Here is a 20881-nt window from a genome sequence, read left to right on the forward strand (position 1 = left end):
CCTCCCTGTAAGTTTACTGATTCTGAGAATGGGCCCCTTTAGGCTTCCTTTACAATGCAGTATGTAAATTGGTGAATCAACCCAAGTCAGCTAGGGACCAATTAACATGTTCCTCCATGACCTTTTGAGACCATGGCAGCCATGGTTTTTCACTGACCTGTTACTTCTATCCACACTAAGCCTGTTGTGTATTTTGACCACCACTAGACTGAACTCAGACAAATTTACTTCTGGCGCTTGATCATAACCCCAGCTATTTCAAATGGCTGCAGTCAGGAATCAAAATAGTCTTTGCTGTGTTGTGGGTGGTGGAGTGATTAGCCTTTCTTGCTGACCCCTCCCAGCTTTTAAAGTCTAGAATGTCTTTATGCTCTCTTTTGACTAGAAACACATTGCCTTGTTGTGCTGAGTGCCTATGTTTCATATCCCATTAGTTTTTAGACAAATTTTAAGATGAGCCAAAATTCAGGAGAAACAGCGAAAGGCTTGTTGTCTTTCCTTTTTAATTTGTGCAGGTTTGTGCCGAACAGATCAGACCTTTAAAAAAATCTGCAATATCATAGTGTTTCCTTTCCTTTAAAAACAAAATGGGGGAGGGGAGGAAGGCTTTTTGGTGTACGTGTTAAGGCAGCGTTTTTCTTTGCGAGACCTTGCTGTGAAGTTCTAATATGTCACCATTCAAATGTCAGCATGCTGTTGGAAAGGAAGCTAATAACTTAAACCTTTGAGAGCTGCCAACAAAAGAGGTAATTCAGATTGTGGAGAGAATGCCATTGTGTTCTTAGGGGAAATAGATTTCCAGAATGAAACATGCTACTTGGAAGCATTTGTCTTTTGTGTGTGTGGAAAGGGGCGACGGGGGTGGGGGTGGGGAATGTAGATTATAAACCTAAAAGATGGTTTGGCTAAGATAGCTCTCACTTTGGAGAACTAAAGGAGGAAAAGGGAGTTGACAGAAGTGGGAGTGGAAACTCCAGAAGCCTCAAATCTCTACTTTTATGGGGAAGGTGCGTAGCTAACAGTCAGCAGCCTGCACATTGTATGATTAATGCTTTTTTCTTAGAGCTTTTGCCTTTGGAGAGGCAGCCACAATGTGGCCTTAGCTTGTTCTCTGGAAATGTCATGTAACATACAAATTCCTTCTGTTTATCCCAACACCACTCGACGATATATGACTTGGCTTCTTCAGGTGGTTGAACTACTGCTAGTATTAAAAAGAAAAACAACAATACTGCATTTTTAACGGTGGGGGCAGGAAAGAAGCAAATAAACCTGGAGTAATGCAATACTCTTCATTAAGGTATTTGTAGACAGCCCCCCCCCCCCCAGCACATAGTTGTGGTCAGGCTTTTTCTGAGAAAAGAAACAATTGGGTTTTAGAGCCACCTACTGGAGCTGTATAAGAACTGCGTGCACATACAGTCAATAGTTTTGAGCAATGTGGATTTTTCCCATTGGTGTGGGTCACTGAAACTTCTGCCTTTTCCCTACAGTCTCCGAGAACTTCCTCTAGGCCGACAAGTGTTCAAAATACTTGTTTCCTTTGAACCCCCCTCCCCATTGTTGTATCCTCCTAGTATTAAGAGTTGTCACAAAATTATTTTTAAAAAGTAAAAGAGAAGGCTTGCTTTGAGTTTGATAAATGAACAGAGGTAGCCAGTGCTTTTAGAATTAGTTTGAATATCTTATTTAAACATTTGTCTTTTATCAAAGTCCCATGAAAACTGTTCTTCGTAATGCAGGTTCTGAGTGAAACAATAAGACAGTGAGCTTTTCTTCCTAAAGTCATCTTTTTATAGGCCTTTGGGGATCACAGATAAGGTTCTCCTACCCCTAAAGGGCAGCCAGCAGGGCTGGGACCAGTGAGGTTCCCCTCTGAGCGCCTGGGCTCTCAGCCAGTGCCCCACCTGCCCCACTGCTGGAATTAGCTGATTTGGTTTTCCTTCCTATTCCTTTTCAGAGCATAACCATCAGGTTAGGTTTCCTTCCTTCTTCACTACAGGCTGCAAATTCAAACGTGCAAATGATGCTTTGATGTTTGATGGGGCTGTTTAGGTGGAGTTTTCCTTTTCACACAGGAAGCTAAGACTGTGATCCGAGGTATATCTACCAGGACTAACCTGGAAATGCAAGCTTAACCAAGTAAAGCTCTGCAGAACAATTCTGCACATCCCTGTGGATCAGGTTGCATAGTAAACTTTGAGTGATATCTGGCTATGTGCTTACCCAAGGCATTGCAGTTGTTCTTTGTGATTAATTTGGTGTATCCCAATGCTTATAATACAGACTGGATTGTCATTCTATTATTGACTTCCTACCTATTTGCTCAATGGAATTATCACTCACCCCCTGCTGGTGTAACTAGGAGAAAAGTTGATCCTTGTGTGTGGTGTGCCTTTATTTTTTTAAAAAGACTGCATTTGAATATACCTGTCTTCTCAGTTGGCACTTCAGTAAGAAATTTTATTCAATGAATTACCTGTACAGCCCATGTTATAGGAAGATTTGTGAATTGTCAGCAAGCATTAATAATACTTTGCTTGTCACACAGCTTGCTCTTGAGCATATTTCTTGATGGAAATACAGCTTTCTTTGCATAGGAATAATAGCTATTGGGATAAATCTTCTGCCAGATTATTTTGGCTTCGGGACTGCTACTGAGTAACACTATTTGTGCTTCTGGCCCAGTGCTGTCCACTTTTAATTAGCAACAGCAATCCAAGATCTCAGAGGACTTTCCCAGCAAAGTTGGTTGGTAGGTAGATAGATACCTGAGATCCTTTTTCTACCTGAAAGTGCGAGGAACTAAATGAGACCTTCTGCATGCAAAAATGTGCTCTACCGCTGAATTGTGGCCACTCCTTTGTGGCACCAACATGGCCAATATGACCTCATATTTTTGCTGCAACATATATGTAGAAAATCCCCTCTTGGTTACTGTGTGCTTCTTGTCACTTACTTGCCATTCTCTCTGTCAGATATATTACAGAGTGGTGAAAGACATCGAAGCTGGAGAAGAGCTCCTTCTGTTCATGAAGACTGAAGACTATTTACACGATCCTATGGCTCCAGACATTCATGGTCAGCAATTTCTTATGGCAGATTGTCAAATAACTTATACAGAAAGTTCCCTAATTATCAGCACTTAGAGCAAATTTATCCTCTCGCATTGGTCGAAGGCCACTGAGAGTAATGACTGATTTGCTTTACAGAGGAGCGTCAGTATCGGTGTGAAGACTGTGACCAGCTGTTTGAGTCCAAAGCAGATCTCGTGGACCATCAGAAATTCCCATGCAGCACACCTCACTCAGCGTTTTCGATGGTGGATGAGGAATTTCAGCCAAAGCTTGACAAGGAGAATGACCTCCATGATATGCATGACATTCAAGAGTGCAAAGAATGTGACCAAGTGTTTTCTGATGTGCAAAGGTAGGAACAGGCATATTTTAAGAGAAACAAAACACACATAGACACCATATAAAATATATATATATGGTAAAAGGTAAAGGACCCCTGGACGGTTACGAAAGACCCAAATCAATCTTTATTTTATTTCAAAATTTATTTATTTTATTTCTGTTTTTATTTTGAAATATTTAGTAACTGATGATAATTAGAGAATTCCATAGCGGTTTGCAACTTAAAAATAGCTAGTAAAATTGCCAATAAGAAAACATAAAGTAATTCAAACAAAAACTAACAATAAGCCAACAGCAGAAAGTGAGGAATTACTGCACAGTAGAGGATAGTGTGTAAACCAGTCATCAGGTCTTGATTCATAACAAACAAACAAATAACCCATGTTTGCCAAAAGACAGCAGTGCTTGTCTTGATGTTTTTAGAAATAGAGTTCTAGAATCTTGGGGTTCCTGATCATGTCTAATACAGATTTCACACAAAAAATGGAAGGGAACTGATCTCATGGTGTCAAGTGGGGGGGGGGACGACTCATATAGGAGGATATGTCCTTGCTGTGCTCAGTGAGTATGCAATGCCTAGAGAGGTCAAAAGCTACAAAGTTGGCAAGATCTACACTTCTAGTGTTGGTGGTGATGGAAGAGGTCAGAGATGCACTTTGAGTATTTGCTAGAGGACAAGGAATAAATATGTAAAAGTTGGTGTTTTAAGATTTACAGCTGCAGTTTTCATCTAAATTATTTTAAGTTCCAGCTAATTATGAAGGCAGTGTCTGGTTTTGAAAGTCAGCGCACAAACAGAAACCATTTTCAGGCCAGGGTTCTCTTGGATAAGTGAGCACATCCGCTGTTTGGAAACTACAATATCACTGCAGCAAAATGCAAGCTTGAGGGAAGATGTCTGGACTTCAGGAACAGATGGATGACAACTCTGCCTGACTTGTGCTTAGAAAACTCTTCTTTGGGGAAGGCCTTTAAGGGTATTAAAGGCTCAGAACAAAGACCAGAAAAAAATATATCAGCAAAAGACAAATCATAAATTGCTCTGCCACTGAGAGGGAGAGGGTGAAAAATGAGAACCGTCAGCCTGGCTGAAAAACATTTAAATTATTTAAAGTCCAATACATGACAGAAACAGTTCAAGGAAAAAGAATATAGAGAAAATATTCTATTTCAAAAAAATGTTCAGGTGGCAATTGGAATTGTTGATATATATGTAAGCTGGTGTATGTGTAATTAATAGGGGGGGACGGGGACGGGACAGCCAAACACCATTTTAAATCTATGTTGTGGATTAATGGTGGAAGTAATAGTAAATTACATGTGAAATATTATGAAAGAAAACAGTAACATTAAATAAGACGAGAAGCATGACTCATAGCTACACATAACAGTGACAGATTGGATTCTACAGCAGATGCAGAATAATATTACTTATTTATTTATCTGGAATGTTTCTAATCCTGCTTTTCAATCCAGAGGCTCTTAAAGCAGCTAACACACATTAAAAAAACAATCAGTCCAATTAAAAATTACAAGGAAACCAAACAGAGTGGCAAAATATGTTAGTATCAAGACAGGTGAAAAATCTAAAAAGCTACAATATAATAAAAATTATTCTATATTGTAAAATATAATTTAAACATGTAAAGGCCTGGCCTTCACCTGTTGCCCAAAAGACATTAAACTCTCATGTTTTGGTTGAGTCAAATAAGATATCGCTGCAAAAGCCATATGCCACTGGATCAGTCGGCAGTGAGAGCCTCTCTTTCTAGTGCATCCTCTCCTAAGGGCCATTTCATATGTTGAGAAAAGACGTAGCAATGTATTGGCTGAGTGTGCTGCACACACATTAAGAGGTTCTTACTCCTCCAAGAACTGCTTCTAAGGTTTGATTCATTGAAGCATTTGTAATATGGGATAGTCAATACGGATTAAATTTTTCACTAAATAGGTTGAAGCAGTCTTGTGAATAGTCCAAATTAGAGGCCGCACTTCTTAACAACTACAAAAAGTGTATATTCTATTTAGAGGAAGCAGAGTCCTACTGGATCAGACCAAGAAGGCCCATCTAGTCTGCCAATCTGTTCTCACAGTAGCCTACCAGATGCCTATGGGAAACTCACAAGCAAGAGACGCGTGCTCTCTTGCTTGTGTTGCCTAGCTGCTGGTACTCAGAGGCTTATCGCCTCTGATCCAGGAGGTAATACATAATCACCATGACTAGTAGCCATTGATAACCACCATCTCTATCACACCCCCTCTTACGTGTCCTTTTCCTAAGCAAAAAACACTGTAACCTCAAAGTTTATTGATTTCAATAAATCTACTCTGACTGTGACTAACATTGTGCAATCCTATGGGTGATATTTGTCGTAGGAGTGGAGATTCTTATTCTATGACTGCTTTGATTCCCTGAACTGAAATAAGTTCCTCTTCCTGAAATAGGCTCCTGTCTCTTCACTTCTTGGAACAGGAAAAATGTCTATGTAGTTCCAAAAAGCTTGAGTCACCATCTCACCCAGCCTCTTCTTCTTGTATCTTTGCAGCTTAGAAAAGCACATGCTGTCTCACACCGAAGAGCGGGAGTACAAGTGTGACCAGTGCCCCAAAGCCTTTAACTGGAAATCCAACTTGATACGCCACCAGATGTCCCATGACAGTGGGAAGCATTATGAATGCGAAAACTGTGCCAAGGTACAGTGAAATTGTAGGGTGCCTGGAATTTTGTACACACAACGTTGCTTATGATATGTAGAGTAACATTTTGAGCATCTTAGGTCTGGCTTCAGCACTGAAGCACATGATACCTCACACGACGTTTCCACTGGACTGGACCACTTCAGGCAACAGGTAGGGGATCAGATTTGAAAGCTTCTCTCATGTACAAATGATTCCCTGCATATGTAAGACAAGATGCCCACAAGAAGGCTAGGTTAGAACCTTCTCCCTGACATTTTTGTGCGTGCTTGTTTTGTATGTGCTGTAACGTGCTTTTGTTAATGTGGGAGAGCATTCAAACTTGATTCATCCATCTGCAGCCTGAAATGTTTCAGTGCATCACATGAAGCTGCTGATAGTGACATCTAACTCAGAGCTTGGTACATATTTTGCACGTATGGGGTCACTTTGATGTTGTAGAGAGCACACCCGCCTAAGCAAGGGGTCTGAAATCCATTGATGGTTTTCAGTCAGATGGACTATTCTTATCTAACATAACAGAACTCTTAATATACCAATAGGGAAAGGCAACTGATTGAATGCCAGAACTACTTGTGTGACTACTTAAACTAAGATTTAGGGTTGGATAGAGTTTTGTGGCAATTAAGCCATTGTGTTGTGTCAGCTGTTTACTCTCATTGCTTGAACAATATAACAAAAGGGAAATAATACCATCCAATATACACCTTTTGGGAGCAGATTATATGTGAGAATCTGCATATATGACATTGTAGAAGACAAATAACTCTGTTTATGAGATGCTGTGTCATGGTATTGACTGCCTGCTCTTACGTGAACTGCTTTAAGCACAAATCTATTTGTGTAAAATACAGCATAATTTTTTTTGTCTGTGCCTAGGGTTTCAGTGCCACAAATCATAGAATCATAGAATCATAGAGTTGGAAGAGACCACAAGGGCCATCGAGTCCAACCCCCTGCCAAGCAGGAAACACCATCAGAGCACTCCTGAAACATGGGGGGGGGGGATTAGATGCATGGGTGTGGCAGAAACGTTTAGTAAATTTAGTAACTATCAATAGGTCTTATTGATGACATTGTTCTGAAATATATTTGAATAGTGTGGCAGAAAATGCTTGCTGAGTTTTGTTTCTATGAAGGCTAAGCAAACACTTAAGATTATGAAGGCGATGGGAATAATTTCTGGGACCTATCCATTCAGGATCCCAGCAACATGCAGCAATATGTATTTGGCTCATCCCCTAGGGAACTACAGTCCAATAGACAAGAATTACGGCCCATTTGCAACCCATGCTCCATTTTCTCTGCTTAACAAAACAGGGCAAGGATAAGCTTTGACAGTCAGGACATTGCAGTTCTTAGTAAACCATTAGTAGGCACCTGGTTTAGGAATATCAGAAACAGACAGAATTAGAGGTTTAAGAAAGAAGCGAATAGTTGCAAACTGTATTGGAATGGTAATGATGATAACAACAAAGTAGCAAAAGGTTAGATTCAGATTTAGCCATGCTTAGGCTAGGCCTATTGAAAGTCATGTCTAAGTAAGTCACATTTCAGTGGATCTACTCTAAGTATCCTTTGCAGGATCCAACCTAATATTTACATCTGCCTATTGCCGTCTTTACATTTTATTATGCTGGAAATGGTCACTATTGCTACTATATGGTTTATAAATTCTAAAATATATTTTCTCTTAAATACTGTATACCCTCAGTGAAGCTAAACATGCAAAATAAATGAAACTGCAGAGACGTTTTAGTACTTCTGCACATTTTCAAACCACTTTGAAATTGGTTTAACCATTATGGCATCTTCCAAAAACCCCTGAGAATTGTACTTTTGATGGTTAGTGACTAGAAGCTCCTAGCTTCATCATAGAATTTAGTTTCCAGGGTTTCTTGTATGGCAGCCAGGGCACTTAAGTGTGCTTGACGCTGTTTTAAATGTGTACTGTAGACAGGCCTTAAAAGTCACCTCTTCTATCTTTTAATTCACTTACATAACTGAACTCGCAGAAATTATTTAAAAAAGCCAACTTTTGCCTATTCCATATGCAATGCCTCCTGGTTTGACTAGAGTCTTATGCAATTGCTGGTGTTGTTGTTTTTCCTTGTTTGCATCCAAGTTTCGTGTTTAATCAGTACTCATTTCCTAGCAGGTTTTCACGGACCCCAGCAACCTCCAGAGACACATTCGTTCGCAGCACGTTGGGGCTCGTGCGCATGCTTGTCCAGAGTGTGGTAAAACTTTTGCCACTTCTTCAGGCCTCAAACAGCACAAACATATCCACAGCAGTGTCAAGCCTTTTATATGTAAGTCTCCCACTTAACCACTAAGCTTCTGTGTCTGTCTGTTTTTTTTAGCAAGATGCGGAATCAGATAAACATGCTCCCATTGAAGCATTAGCAATCCCAACGCTCTTTAATCAGACAGTTCCCAACTGTCTTTAACTGGATTGTGCCTTTAATCAGAAAAATAAAATATTGTGTTGGTGGAAAGTCTGGAGCCGTATATTGCACTGACAAGCAATTTTCTTACTCCTATCAACCTCTGTAGTTCTGGGACTTGCTCAAGAAGTGTTCGGGGAGGACTTGTCTTATTTCAGGTAGCAGAATTATTAGAAATTTAATTTCCAGTCTCAACATATGGTCTTCACTCATTACTCTCCCCACAAGCAGATACTCTAGCAGATTTAACTGTAGGAAGTTAAATAAGACTTAGGGAACATAATTTCGGCTGCAATCCTAGACACGCTTAACATGAGAATGAGTCCCAATGAACCCAATCTGTCTTACTTGTTAATAGGATTATACTGCCAACTTATTGTTCTATGAATGTACAGGAACCCTTGGTATAAGATCTCCCTGCAATCTCCCTGGTACAGAAAGGGCACCTTGCAACAGATGCCTTTAAAATTCTGCAAAGCTCTGCATTTGGTGTCCGTTCAGTCATTATGTGACAGGGAAGCTGGGGTCACTTTCCCATGTGGCATGGCTGACTGAAGGCCTGCCACTCCCTTTCTTTCTCTCTCTGTGTGTCTATGTAGAATCAGCACTCTTGTCACATTTCATTTCAGGTGTATTCCTCACTACCAAATTGGCACAGTGGTTGGTTATGCACGCTTCTTTCCTCGCACTTTTAATTTTATATGTTTTGCAAAATAAATGCTGAATTTGTACAATCTGCTTTCATGCACACCCTAATAAACGTGATCCTATGTGCTTAAAAAGTGCATGTGCCAAAACAGGATAGTGAAGTAACCAAGTCTGGTTTGTGCTAGAAGTAGTCAGTGTGTGAATGAATTGCTGAAAATAGCACCTAACCACATAGAGATCACTTCAAAATCACAGAGTGAGTCTGCTATAGTTTCTAGGGTACTTGCAGCATAGCCACAAGACGCACCTTGTTTTTGTAATCTACTTCACCTTTCTCTTTTGAACTTCAAAAGATGTCACCCTGGGCTACGGCTATGGTAGGAAACTTGCATGGAGCAGCATCAACGACATAGACAGCCAAGGGTATGTGGGATGATGGAATGCAACGTATCACAGAAGAAAGCAGACGGGAGTAACCATGTAGAAATCAGGAGAGGAATACAAACTCAGAGGAAGGCTGTAGAGCCAGAATTAAGCCTACACATTCATTTGCTCCTAAAAATTCCACCCCAAAGGCATTCCCATGGCACGAACTTTCCTTCCCTGAAGTAATGATCATGGAGGAGATCCTCTGCTGCAAGTTGCTATTGAGGATAGCCACTTCATGATGCCTGCTCTCTATTTGGTTAGAGCTTGTAAACCTTGGGGCAAGGAGGTGAGAATTCACTGCAGGGATGCTGCTTTGGTTCCCAAATGGACCAGCTCTTGGAGGAGAGCACTCCGCGTATTTTTCCTGCCTGTTTCATTTCAGAAGCTGCCTGGTATCCGAGACTCTGTGGGCAATTCTGGAAATACTTTTATAACCTCATTTTATATTGTGTGCTCTGGCATACTTCCCTAGGCCCAAGTCTAATTATGCTTTGAACCTTTTGTAAGTTTATTTATTTATTCTTAATGTAGCCTCAGGAAGAAGAGCTACTGGTGGATGTGACTAATAAAGTGTAAGAAGATTCCACCAAATGAGATTCCCTTGAGCAAACCACCAAAAACCCTGGAATCGTTCCAAATGATTGCTAATTTCAAAACAGCTTCTAGCTACTCTTTCCTAAAGGAAGAGGCCATCTTCATAGACAAACTCAACAAAGAATCCTTATTGACTTAGTTATGTGAGAGCCTTTCAGTAGCTGTCCACATCGAGAATTATGGCAGTGAAGCTTTATCACCGAACATATTTCATTCTATTCAGTTGCTTTCAAATTTATTTAAGCAGAAGTCAAGGCAACTCAATATTTTACTATTTTTTATTTTTAAAAATGCAGATAAAAAAGTGGGGGAATAAACCAAGACGCTATCACCACTGTTCTTGGAAGCTGTTGTTGGGGACAACTTAACTATTGGATAAAATTAAGCTGTAAAAGAGGAGCCCAGTCAAATTGCTACCTGCACCATGGTACAATTACCCGGGATCTTGTGGCAAATGTTTGCCTTTTCCTCACCCATTGCCCTGGACATTCCTTGCTTCTCAGAATTTTGCAGTGGCTGCAGGAGTTATCACAGCAGAATGAAAGGTGTAACAGGAAGGCGTCTGTCTTTGAATGTATGACTTCTGTGTGTGTATCCGTTTCCCTTGAATTGTGTGTTGTTCGCAACAATATGGTTGACCAGTGTCCTAATTCATACTTTTCCCATTAGCTGATCCTAGGTTTGAATTTTTTAAAAGATATTTGAGATACAGTATGCAAAGTGATTGGATGATTCCAAGGCACCACTTAAGTCCTAGGTGGTGGTGTTTCAGTACAGTAAATACTTTATAGACATGTCTCTCAACTAAGTTAATATTCAATAAAACACAACAGTTTATACTGCATAGCACTTCTGGCAGTGGAACCTTTGGGAACTGTTTGGCTGAGCTGGTGTAGCACAAAATGTTCAGTTGCTCAGGGAACAAAGCATTTTGCACTCCAGCATTGGTGAGGGGAAGAAAACATCCTTGGAAGAGGTCTCAGGACATAGGGAAGAAAGGACAGGAGGCCAAGAGCTAAGCAAGCTGAAGAAAGAGAAGATGGAGAAGTCCTGAAGAAAAGGGACAAAGGGGCACTAAGTCAAGAAGGGCACAAGAAAGAGTGAGCTCTGAAGAAACACAAAGGTGTGCAAATCAGGAAAGGCTGTATGCTATGGAGGGATAGGAATTCTGAAGGAGAGTGGCTAAAGGAATCAAAGAATCATAATTGGAAGGTACCATGAGGGTCATCTATGTCCAACCCCCTGCAATGCAGGATTTTTTTTGCCCAATGTGGGGCTCGAACCCACAACCATGATATTAAGAGTCTCATGCTCTATCAACCGAGGAAGTGGGGCACTCAAACACTGGGTGAACGAGATATGTAAATGAAGGAAAGAGGAGCCAAGGGGGAAAAATTGGGCTGGGAACTGTGGGCCAGGGAACCAAGGGTACATTACCAGTGTAGAGCCTGATAGGAGAATTGTACTAGATGTGTCTTTTATTGTTATTGTTTCATTTGATTTGGCCACCCTACGGGGGGACAACAGGTCTAATAAGTCTGTTGGTGGAGAGTCTGAATAGCATTTTACATATTGATTTGAAACAAGCAGCCAATGTTTTGACTGCAGGCTTCTATTCCACTAAAACATTTTCAATTGGAAAGTCTATGTGCTGCCCTATCATATTGATCAACTTTAGCAAGAGTGCTATAAACACAGCTGTTACATTTAAAGTTAGATCTCATGGCTGCCCAAATCAACCAACTGCATGCTATTCAGGAAGATACCTTAAGGCACTGCATGACGATTAGTAGAAGCTCAGCAATAATTTGACACAGTGATGCCAACACTACACACTGTTTCCTCAGGAGATTGCTCTAATTAAAATTAAGTAAATCATGGCACACAGGGAGTTCTTATGATTGCTATATCAAGCTGTCTTGAGAGCCCTTTGGATAAAAAAACAGCATAAAAATGGAAAATAAATACAGATCTTCCTTCTGCCCCACTGTCATCAATATCATTATGATGTTAGTAATTGTAATTAAATAGCCAATTTTTAATCTGTGGGTTAGCAAATTAATCTGCTGATTAATTTGACATGAGACATAGGCATTGAGTAGTTAATAATTGAGAATTATGTAGTTTTTTTAATTAACTACTTAATTCTAAATTATTAACTACTTAATGTCTGTGGCTCAGTTCTCATGACTCTGAAAGCAGATTGAAATATAGATTATCTGAATGTGAGGGGCAAGCAGTTTAAGATGTTAAAAGAAAACTAGGAATGGACTGACTTGAGCATCTTTCTTTTTTTTAAATCCATGTTTTGATGAAACGATCTTGCCTACCTACCCAATGGCGAGGCAAGTGGCATGTCTTTATTCCAAGACTTGCATCTCTCGCGGTGGGAAGTTCAGATCACTTTTAATGTTATGTGAATCCTTCCTAATTCCATGCCTTACCCCTCTTGTTCTGACATCAGGTCGAACAGCAGAATGTGGTTTTACTTTCTATTGAATGTACAAAGAGCTTCCAAGGAAGGATCAGTTAACAGAATTTTTAAGCTTGCTATATTGCACTACTGGGCCACAGAATCCAGATACACACAGCATGAAGGTGTGGGGTCAAACAGGAAGCCAGTTTAATGGAGAGAGGGGCCAACCTGCAATTTCATATCAGCCCATGGGGACTTGCGGTTCAAACTCTTGAGAACCAACGACCAGCTTCCTGTAGCTCTCGAATTAACTTCTTCAGTGTACGAGAACATACTCCATACATTCATCAAGGGAGCAGTTGAATGAATCTGTGTGAGCCTTGAGTCTCAATAATATATCAACATGATTTTTAATGGCTTAAAAGAATCCCTCAGAGGGCTGTGGTCCTGCTCCTGGAATGGTTGATATTTTTATATATTTGTGCTTCAACTTATTTAAGCAAGCGAAAACATAATTAACCAGACCCAGTTATGACCGTTGTTTAAAGATTTGTGTTCCCTTGCCTGACATCACAGGGCTGTCTTTTTAATATTAGTGAAAATAAAATAATTAGTGAACAATAGCTTCCAACCATATAGGGACCATTCATACCCTGCGGCTCCAGTTCCTTTTTTCTTTTCTTTTCTTTAAAAGAAAATTCAGATGCTCTGCCATTCTTTTCAAATTAAATCACATGGAAAATGCTTCTTCCCTGCTTTTTTCATTAATCAGCAATTGCTAGTGTAACCAAAAGAGCAACTGTGATTTTTCAAATGCAAAGGATGATGGACAGAAAAAACCATAGGACAATTATGAATAATTGCCGTGTAATTACAGAACAAAAGAATTTAAAGATCACATGTCAGGGTAGGATTTTCTGAGCGCTTGTGGCTGGGGGTAGAGGGTCACCTAGAGCAGAGATATCTGATTCCCAGCAAAAAGGCCACACACCATGCTGTACCTTCTCAGTCTGTTTATGGCAACTGTCTCTCGTTACAGTATGCCGCCCTGGCTTGGGAGCAAACTCACCAACACCAACTCACCAACACAAAGGTAATTACACACTGCCTGCCTTCATAAAACCTCCAGCTTGCTCAAATAGAAACCACATGTTGGAATAGACAGCAATGCATTAAAAATAGCACTTAACAGTCATGTGTTTAATAAGCAGAAAATATGCGAACTTCACTTCTAGCTAATTTCTTGGTCCTAAAGGCTTAAGTCATTGATGGATTATAATGTATTTGGTATCTGGTGTGGGAAGGATTGCAATGGTTAGATGAGTACAGCGTCAAGACAGTGTTGAAAACATAGAGGCTGGGAAATAAGACCCCTGGCTTGGAAATTTAAAGCAAATGTAAGGTTATAGAATATAAGAATGTAATGTTATAGAATATAAGGGTTTATCAAGGTGGAAGAGAAAATGTCTCACTGTAGATCCACTCCTGTAATAGCTTGACTTGGCTTAGTTTAAAGTAAAAATGTATATTGAAGTTAAAGGGACTGGCAGGGTTGGAGTGCTACACTAAGAATGAAGCTTATTGGTCTCTTCACATTCTACCATGCATTAGGCAATCCTTTTCCACCCACGACAAATTTTAAAGCGCTTTCATTCTATTTACTTGCACAAAAATACGTTCATCTCCATTTCAACACTGTCTTTGTCACAAGAATTCAAATGAATGCATCCTATGTTTTCTTTTACACTCTCTGTTATTGTGAGCTTCTGATTACCATAGATTGAAGGCAAACAATAATGAATGACCATTACCATCACAACCTTTCCTGTGAGTTTCCTGAGGCATTTAATTCGCTACTGCAGCCTTGAGAGACTTAGTTTGATCCACCCAAACCGTTCTTCTGTTTTAAATAGTTGGTTTTCAGTCCTAACGTTATGCGCAGCCACATCGTTCACTAATTTAACCAAAACCCAACAATTCTGTCAATATAAATTTAGGATTATCTCTGTGATGAACTACTGAAAGCATCACCTGACTAGTGGTGGCAATGCACAACCCTACTACCCAAACTTATTCTGAGTGTCAGGGTTCTGGGCCATAAGACCTTTTTCCATCCATTGTAATTGGAGAGAGGGTTCCGTTTGTGCAAATAGCATTGTGTAGAAAGCTGCCCTGTTCCATGGACGTGAATGGAGAAGCCTGTATGCCCCAAGCTGGAGATTAGGACAGTTCTTTTTATAGTGGCAGAGAGAACTGCCAAATGAGGGAAGGATCTACTATAGAGCAAAGTGATCTGGTGTACTTGTTTCCTCATTCTGCCTCTTGCTATTATCCCAGACATAACTGCTTAATCAGGAGATGGGGCCAACCTGAATTGGGGCTTTTATGCAGATCTTGAACATTTATGGCTACTGATACAATAGATTATGTAATGGAATCTGCAAGGGGTCTCCTATCCTCTCTCCATCGTATCAATGTATTAGTGTGGTGCAGTTTGATGCACTCATTAATGATTTCGGCTATAATTTTAAAAGTGAATGTTTGCCCTGCCAGATAATCTTGCCTTGTTGTGAAGGCCATTAAGAACTACTCATCTCAACTGGTAGTATTGTTGTCTGCTTAGTTTTAAATTTTAACCACTATGTCAGCTGTGTCTCAGATTGCTAGGCATGAAAGCCATTTTATATTTGTATATCTCTGATGTATTTTCATGTGTAAATAAGTGCCAGCCTATTATCTTTGAGAAAGGGAACAACTGAGTACCTCTGTATATAAAGAAGTCTTCCTGCTTGCATATCAAATCTATTATTTCTTTGTTAAATTTGTATTCTGTCTTTTCTACAAGAGCTCAAAGTATCTCACCTGGATATTACTTTGGCCAAGATCTATTTAGTAAATTCCAGCAATGCAACTGTACCATGTGCCTTCAGACCAGTTAAGAACCTGTGAATTTCTTTACTGTGCAATCCCATACAATTCTGTTCAGAAGCAAGCCCCATTAAGTTCAATAATAATAAGACTTATAGGATTGCAAGTTGGATACCATACAAATCAATAGCAACTTCACTATTAGAAGTCCTGAACACTGCAATAGAGGAATGCCATCTGCATTGGGCTTTAAAAGCAATAAATATCCCAAATTAAATTGACGGATCGAAGAATTTAATTTAGAAAAAAATCCAAATGTTTCTCCAATCTGTGTGATATTTTCTCCAAATAAAGGGAAAATACCTCACACTTAGAAAGATCAAATTAAATTGACGAATTGAAGAATTTAATTTAGAAAAAAATCCAAATGTTTCTCCAATCTGTGTGATATTTTCTCCAAATAAAGGGAAAATACCTCATACTTAGAAAGATCAAATTAAAGTTGCTACTGTTCTTGTGTGAGTAATATTTTTTTCTTAATACATTTTTTTGGCTGGAGCATTCCTTGTGAATGAAAGGTATCTTACAGGAACCCTGGCTGATACAGAGCAATAACATTCTTCCTGAATTGTACATTTCTTTGGCTTGCACCCAACCCTGCAACTGTTACTCTAGCTGTTGTCTGATAGATATCAGCAAGGCAACTCATCTGAGCCAGGCAGGTGGAATCAGGGCCTTCTCAGACAATGGAAGTCTTTGTTGTTGTGATGGGAACAGATAGCTACAGGGTAAACATTTAAGACAGACAACAAGCGGGCAGGTTCTCAAGGATAAGCTTTATAAGAGCAGGAAGGTTAGCATCAGCCACGGTGTACATGGAAGTCAGAGGACGTGATTATAGTTCATGGGAACCAAGAGTGCAGGATGGGATACATTCAATTCAGTTTCCTTTGCAGGCTTAAAATAGAGCCATTGTAAATTATGTCAGCCTGTCTGAAACCACTAAAATAATTGTTAAGAAGGTCTGAGAATGCACAATATGCATTGTTGTATGGCTTTGATGTGTGAAGGGCAAGAGCCTGTGATATAACACAAACTGAGCAAAAGTTAAACTGTTCAACTCTTCTTTACTGGAGGAAGCTGAGTTTTAATGCATAAGGATAATAACCATACCCACTATTTAGAGTTTAGAGTGGTGGTATATAGCCAAAGTGGCAAAATCCACACCCAGGAGGGAAGTGTCAGCAAGCTTGGAAGAACCTTAAGTTTTGGAGAAGGACAGAAAACCTTGACGGGAAAAAAACTCTCAATAAGCTGAGTGAGAATTGAACATGTTCAGAGGCCATGGAATACTGACTGATTTGTTGGGGTAGAGGAGATAGAAAACCGAGTTAGAGGGGAAATGGAACAGTATAATCCTGGATGACTGACTGCAACACCCCATGCTGCAACATTTTATTGCAGGCATCTATTTTAAAATTTCAGGCTGTGTGTGCCAATTATATTCCCATACAAAAGGGAGGAATCAGCCAGGAACTCTTAAGGTTTTCAGAAGTATGTTTTTTGTTGTGTTTTAGGGGAAAACCTTAAGCGGGAGGGGACCCCTCCCAACAGCCCAAAGCCTACTAGCTGTGCTCGGTGACCATGGAATGCTAAGTAACAACCGAGGAAGACACAAAACTGGAAGGAGAATGGAATGACTGAAATCTTTTACGGCAGCATGCCACAAACAGCAATGCTTTGTTGCAGGTCCTCCTTGCATTTGCCCTGATTTTGAAGAAAACTTACCACATACCTGTGTTGGCAAGGCCCTGCCAAGAGCACACATTTGTTCTGAATGCAGATTTGTTTTAGTAAATGACCATAGGAATTGTTCCAACTGTAGAAATTAGCTTAGAAAATGTATTCTTTGTTCATGGTGCACATATACAACCACAGTACTTTATTTCTGAAATCAGACCAGTATAACTATCATGGTTATGCAGTATATATATAGCAGTATATATCAAAAGCACTAAACCTGTGGTAACCTCTGTTCAGACTTTCTTAGATAAAAGTAACTTTATATGCTTGTGCAATCAAAATAATGGAGCAAACCACGGGGTCAAGTTACTTATGCATATGCAAGTGTTATTCATGCATATGCAAGGGTCAATATGGTATTCTCTTCTGCAATTATGTCTTATGTCTCTAAAGATCATTGTACTATAAAGCAGTGACCATAATCCAGAACTCCATGTATGTGCAAAAGATTGGCTTCCATGTAACGTCTTTGTATCTCTTCTCAACTTGCAAGTAGGGGACTGCTGAATCGGAAGGACAGGGGTTTCAGGTGCATGCACATGGATTTTTCTGGATCCTGGCCAATGCATATAAAACTCAAGGCTGTCAAATATTATGAACAATAAAACAATATGATACTAATGTTGATTTTTTTTAAAAAGGGAAAGAAATGTGGGGATTTTCATTTTCTGCTTCTTATTATATTTGCCTAACTGAATTCCTTGTTTTGGTGGTTGGGACAATTTTGGTTTTTTTACATGCAATCTGCACTCAGACTCATCCTTTCAGATGTCTGACTAACAATGCAGCCCCTATACATGTTTAAGGCCTTGGTGCTGTCCATTGTTGGTCGTACTCAGAACAGACCCATTCAAATCAACAGACTGTGTTAAATGGGGCTTACTCTTAAGTGTATGCACATAGGAATGCTGGTGGCAGCCATAGTTGCATATACAAGGATATAAATTCCATTGAACTCAGTGGGTCTTATTTCTGAGTAAACATGTTTAGGAATGAACTCTTAAGTAAGTTTTCTAAAAGTGTATGAGACTTCAGATGCTCAGTTTAAAGCAGCTGGGTGGGACTGAATGGGGTGTGGGGAGGAGGAACAGAAAAAATTACTTTAAATCCTGAGTTTTTGTTGTTGTTGTTGTTTACACACAGGTGAGGTCTGCCATAAGTCCTATACTCAGTTTTCAAACCTTTGCCGTCATAAGCGTATGCATGCTGATTGCAGAACCCAAATCAAGTGCAAAGACTGTGGACAAATGTTCAGCACTACGTCTTCCTTAAATAAACACAGGAGATTTTGTGAGGGCAAGAACCATTTTGCGGCAGGAGGATTTTTTGGCCAAGGCATATCACTTCCTGGAACCCCAGCTATGGATAAATCTTCCATGGTTAATATGAATCATGCAAATCCGGGCCTTGCTGACTATTTTGGTGCCAATAGGCATCCTGCTGGTCTTACCTTTCCAACAGCTCCTGGATTTTCTTTTAGCTTCCCTGGTCTGTTTCCTTCAGGCTTGTACCACAGGCCACCTTTGATACCTGCTAGTTCTCCTGTTAAAGGACTGCCAAACACAGACCAATCAATCAAAAGTCAAAGTCCCCTCATGACACATCCTCAGACACTGCCAGCTACCCAGGATATTTTGAAGGCACTAAATAAGCACCCACCTAACCTAAGTGAAAATAAGCCAGTGGAGCTTCAACCAGAAAGGTCCTCCGAAGAGAGGCCACATGAAAAAATCAGTGACCAGTCAGAGAGTAGTGACCTTGATGATGTCAGTACCCCCAGTGGGAGTGACCTGGAGACCACCTCTGGCTCTGATCTGGAAAGTGACATTGAAAGTGATAAAGAGAAATGTAAAGAAAATGGTAAAATGTTCAAAGACAAAGTAAACTCTCTGCAGAATTTGGCTTCCGTAAATAATAAGAAAGAATACAGCAATCATTCCATCTTCTCACCATCTTTAGAGGAGCAAACTGCGGTGTCAGGAGCTGTGAATGATTCTATAAAGGCCATTGCCTCTATTGCTGAAAAATACTTTGGTTCGACAGGACTTGTGGGGCTACAGGACAAAAAGGTTGGAGCCTTACCTTACCCTTCCATGTTTCCCCTCCCATTTTTTCCAGCATTCTCTCAGTCAATGTACCCATTTCCTGATAGAGACTTGAGACCGTTACCTTTGAAAATGGAACCCCAATCGCCAGGTGAAGCAAAGAAGATCTTAAAGGGAAACTCCGAGTCTCCCTTTGACCTTACCACTAAACGTAAGGAGGAGAAACCACTTACTCCTATAACCTCAAAACCAGCAGCTCCATCAGTGACCAACCAGGACCAGCCTCTAGATTTGAGTATGGGCAGCAGAAGTCGAGCTAGTGGTACAAAACAGACTGAGCCTCGGAAAAACCATGTGTTTGGAGGAAAGAAAGGAGATATTGATCTTGAATCAAGGAAGTCATCGGACATCTCTTTGCAACATGCAAGGCCAACACCTTTCTTTATGGATCCCATTTACAGGTAATACACATGAAACAAGCTATACAGATGGCCCAAATGGCCTATGGTCCTCAGTCATTTAATGTAATAAAATGCACAAATAGTTGAAATTTGAATGAATGCAGCTTAGGGACTGGGGATTTTTAAACATTTATTCTCTTAATACAAAATAATTATTATATCTGAAGCAATTTTCCCTTCAGAAAAAAATAATGTATTTAAAAATTGGCAGTCAAATCCAGCTTTTGTTTGCAAACTAGGAACGTCGATCTCCACTGCAATCAAAGGTGTTTCACTCAAGAACTCAAAACACGTTGTACCATAGCAACACAACGTGGAACTCAAGGGTAAAATTCTGCCTTTATTTACAATCAAGTAATCTACTGATTTGTTTTTAATTATTGGGAAGTGTTTGTTGCACTCTGCTGTGCAGAGTATTACAACTAATGCCAAAGGAACTGCATGATAAATAGTAATATAGCAATGAAATAACAATAATAGTAAATATTACTTAGTGTGTTCGGATATCTTATTGAACACAGGACAATAGAACAATTATTACAAAGGGAAATAGCAATGTATGCTATTTTCTGGATCTATCCAGGGAGACACCTGATAAAGCCGGTGCATTCAAACAAATTCAATTTGATATTCCTGATTAGAGTTTTTTCTGGGTTTTCATAAAATAGTTTCTTTATTTACCACATTGAATGGGTACTGTCTTTCATGTGATCTCTGGAAAGACAATACAATAAATTGTTCCCCCAAGTTTGCCACTTCAAATGGCAGGCTAGCCTAGTTTCTCGCTTTGTAAGTAAGAGCCCAAGCCTGATGGATCTATCATCAGGCATGCAGCTGTACCCAAATATAGTTTCCTCGTGAGTGGAAGTATTCTAGCTGCCTCCTGACAATGCAGACTAGTGTGTTTCCCATGAGTATATTGACTTCTGTTGGTGTACAGCCGTAGGTGCGTATGTGTTGCAAAGGAGCAAAGCATACCACAAGAACAGATGAACAAAAATCTAAACAGAACGCAATTGGACAAGGGATAACAACGGCTGCCAGCTGCCTAAGG

General features: G+C 39.9%; 1 protein-coding gene across 17 annotated transcripts in view; it reads left to right on the plus strand.

The window, feature by feature from the left end:
- MECOM (MDS1 and EVI1 complex locus) overlaps nt 1-20881 on the plus strand; it is a 468901-nt gene that overhangs the window by 411821 nt on the left and 36199 nt on the right. For 6 of the 17 annotated variants that reach the window (XM_081189989.1, XM_081189979.1, XM_081189983.1 and 3 more), the window contains 7 exons: nt 2979-3081; nt 3213-3429; nt 5966-6113; nt 8272-8428; nt 13690-13743; nt 18465-19827; nt 20067-20153. In XM_081189989.1, coding sequence (XP_081046115.1) covers nt 2979-3081; nt 3213-3429; nt 5966-6113; nt 8272-8428; nt 13690-13743; nt 18465-19827; nt 20067-20153 — 2129 coding nt within the window. The remainder of the gene's footprint in view (nt 1-2978; nt 3082-3212; nt 3430-5965; nt 6114-8271; nt 8429-13689; nt 13744-18464; nt 19828-20066; nt 20154-20881) is intronic. The other 11 variants (XM_081189992.1, XM_081189991.1, XM_081189995.1 and 8 more) reach the window with 8 other exon arrangements.

Source organism: Podarcis bocagei (genome assembly GCF_964188305.1).
Source record: "Podarcis bocagei genome assembly, chromosome: 4".
NCBI lineage: Eukaryota > Metazoa > Chordata > Lepidosauria > Squamata > Lacertidae > Podarcis > Podarcis bocagei.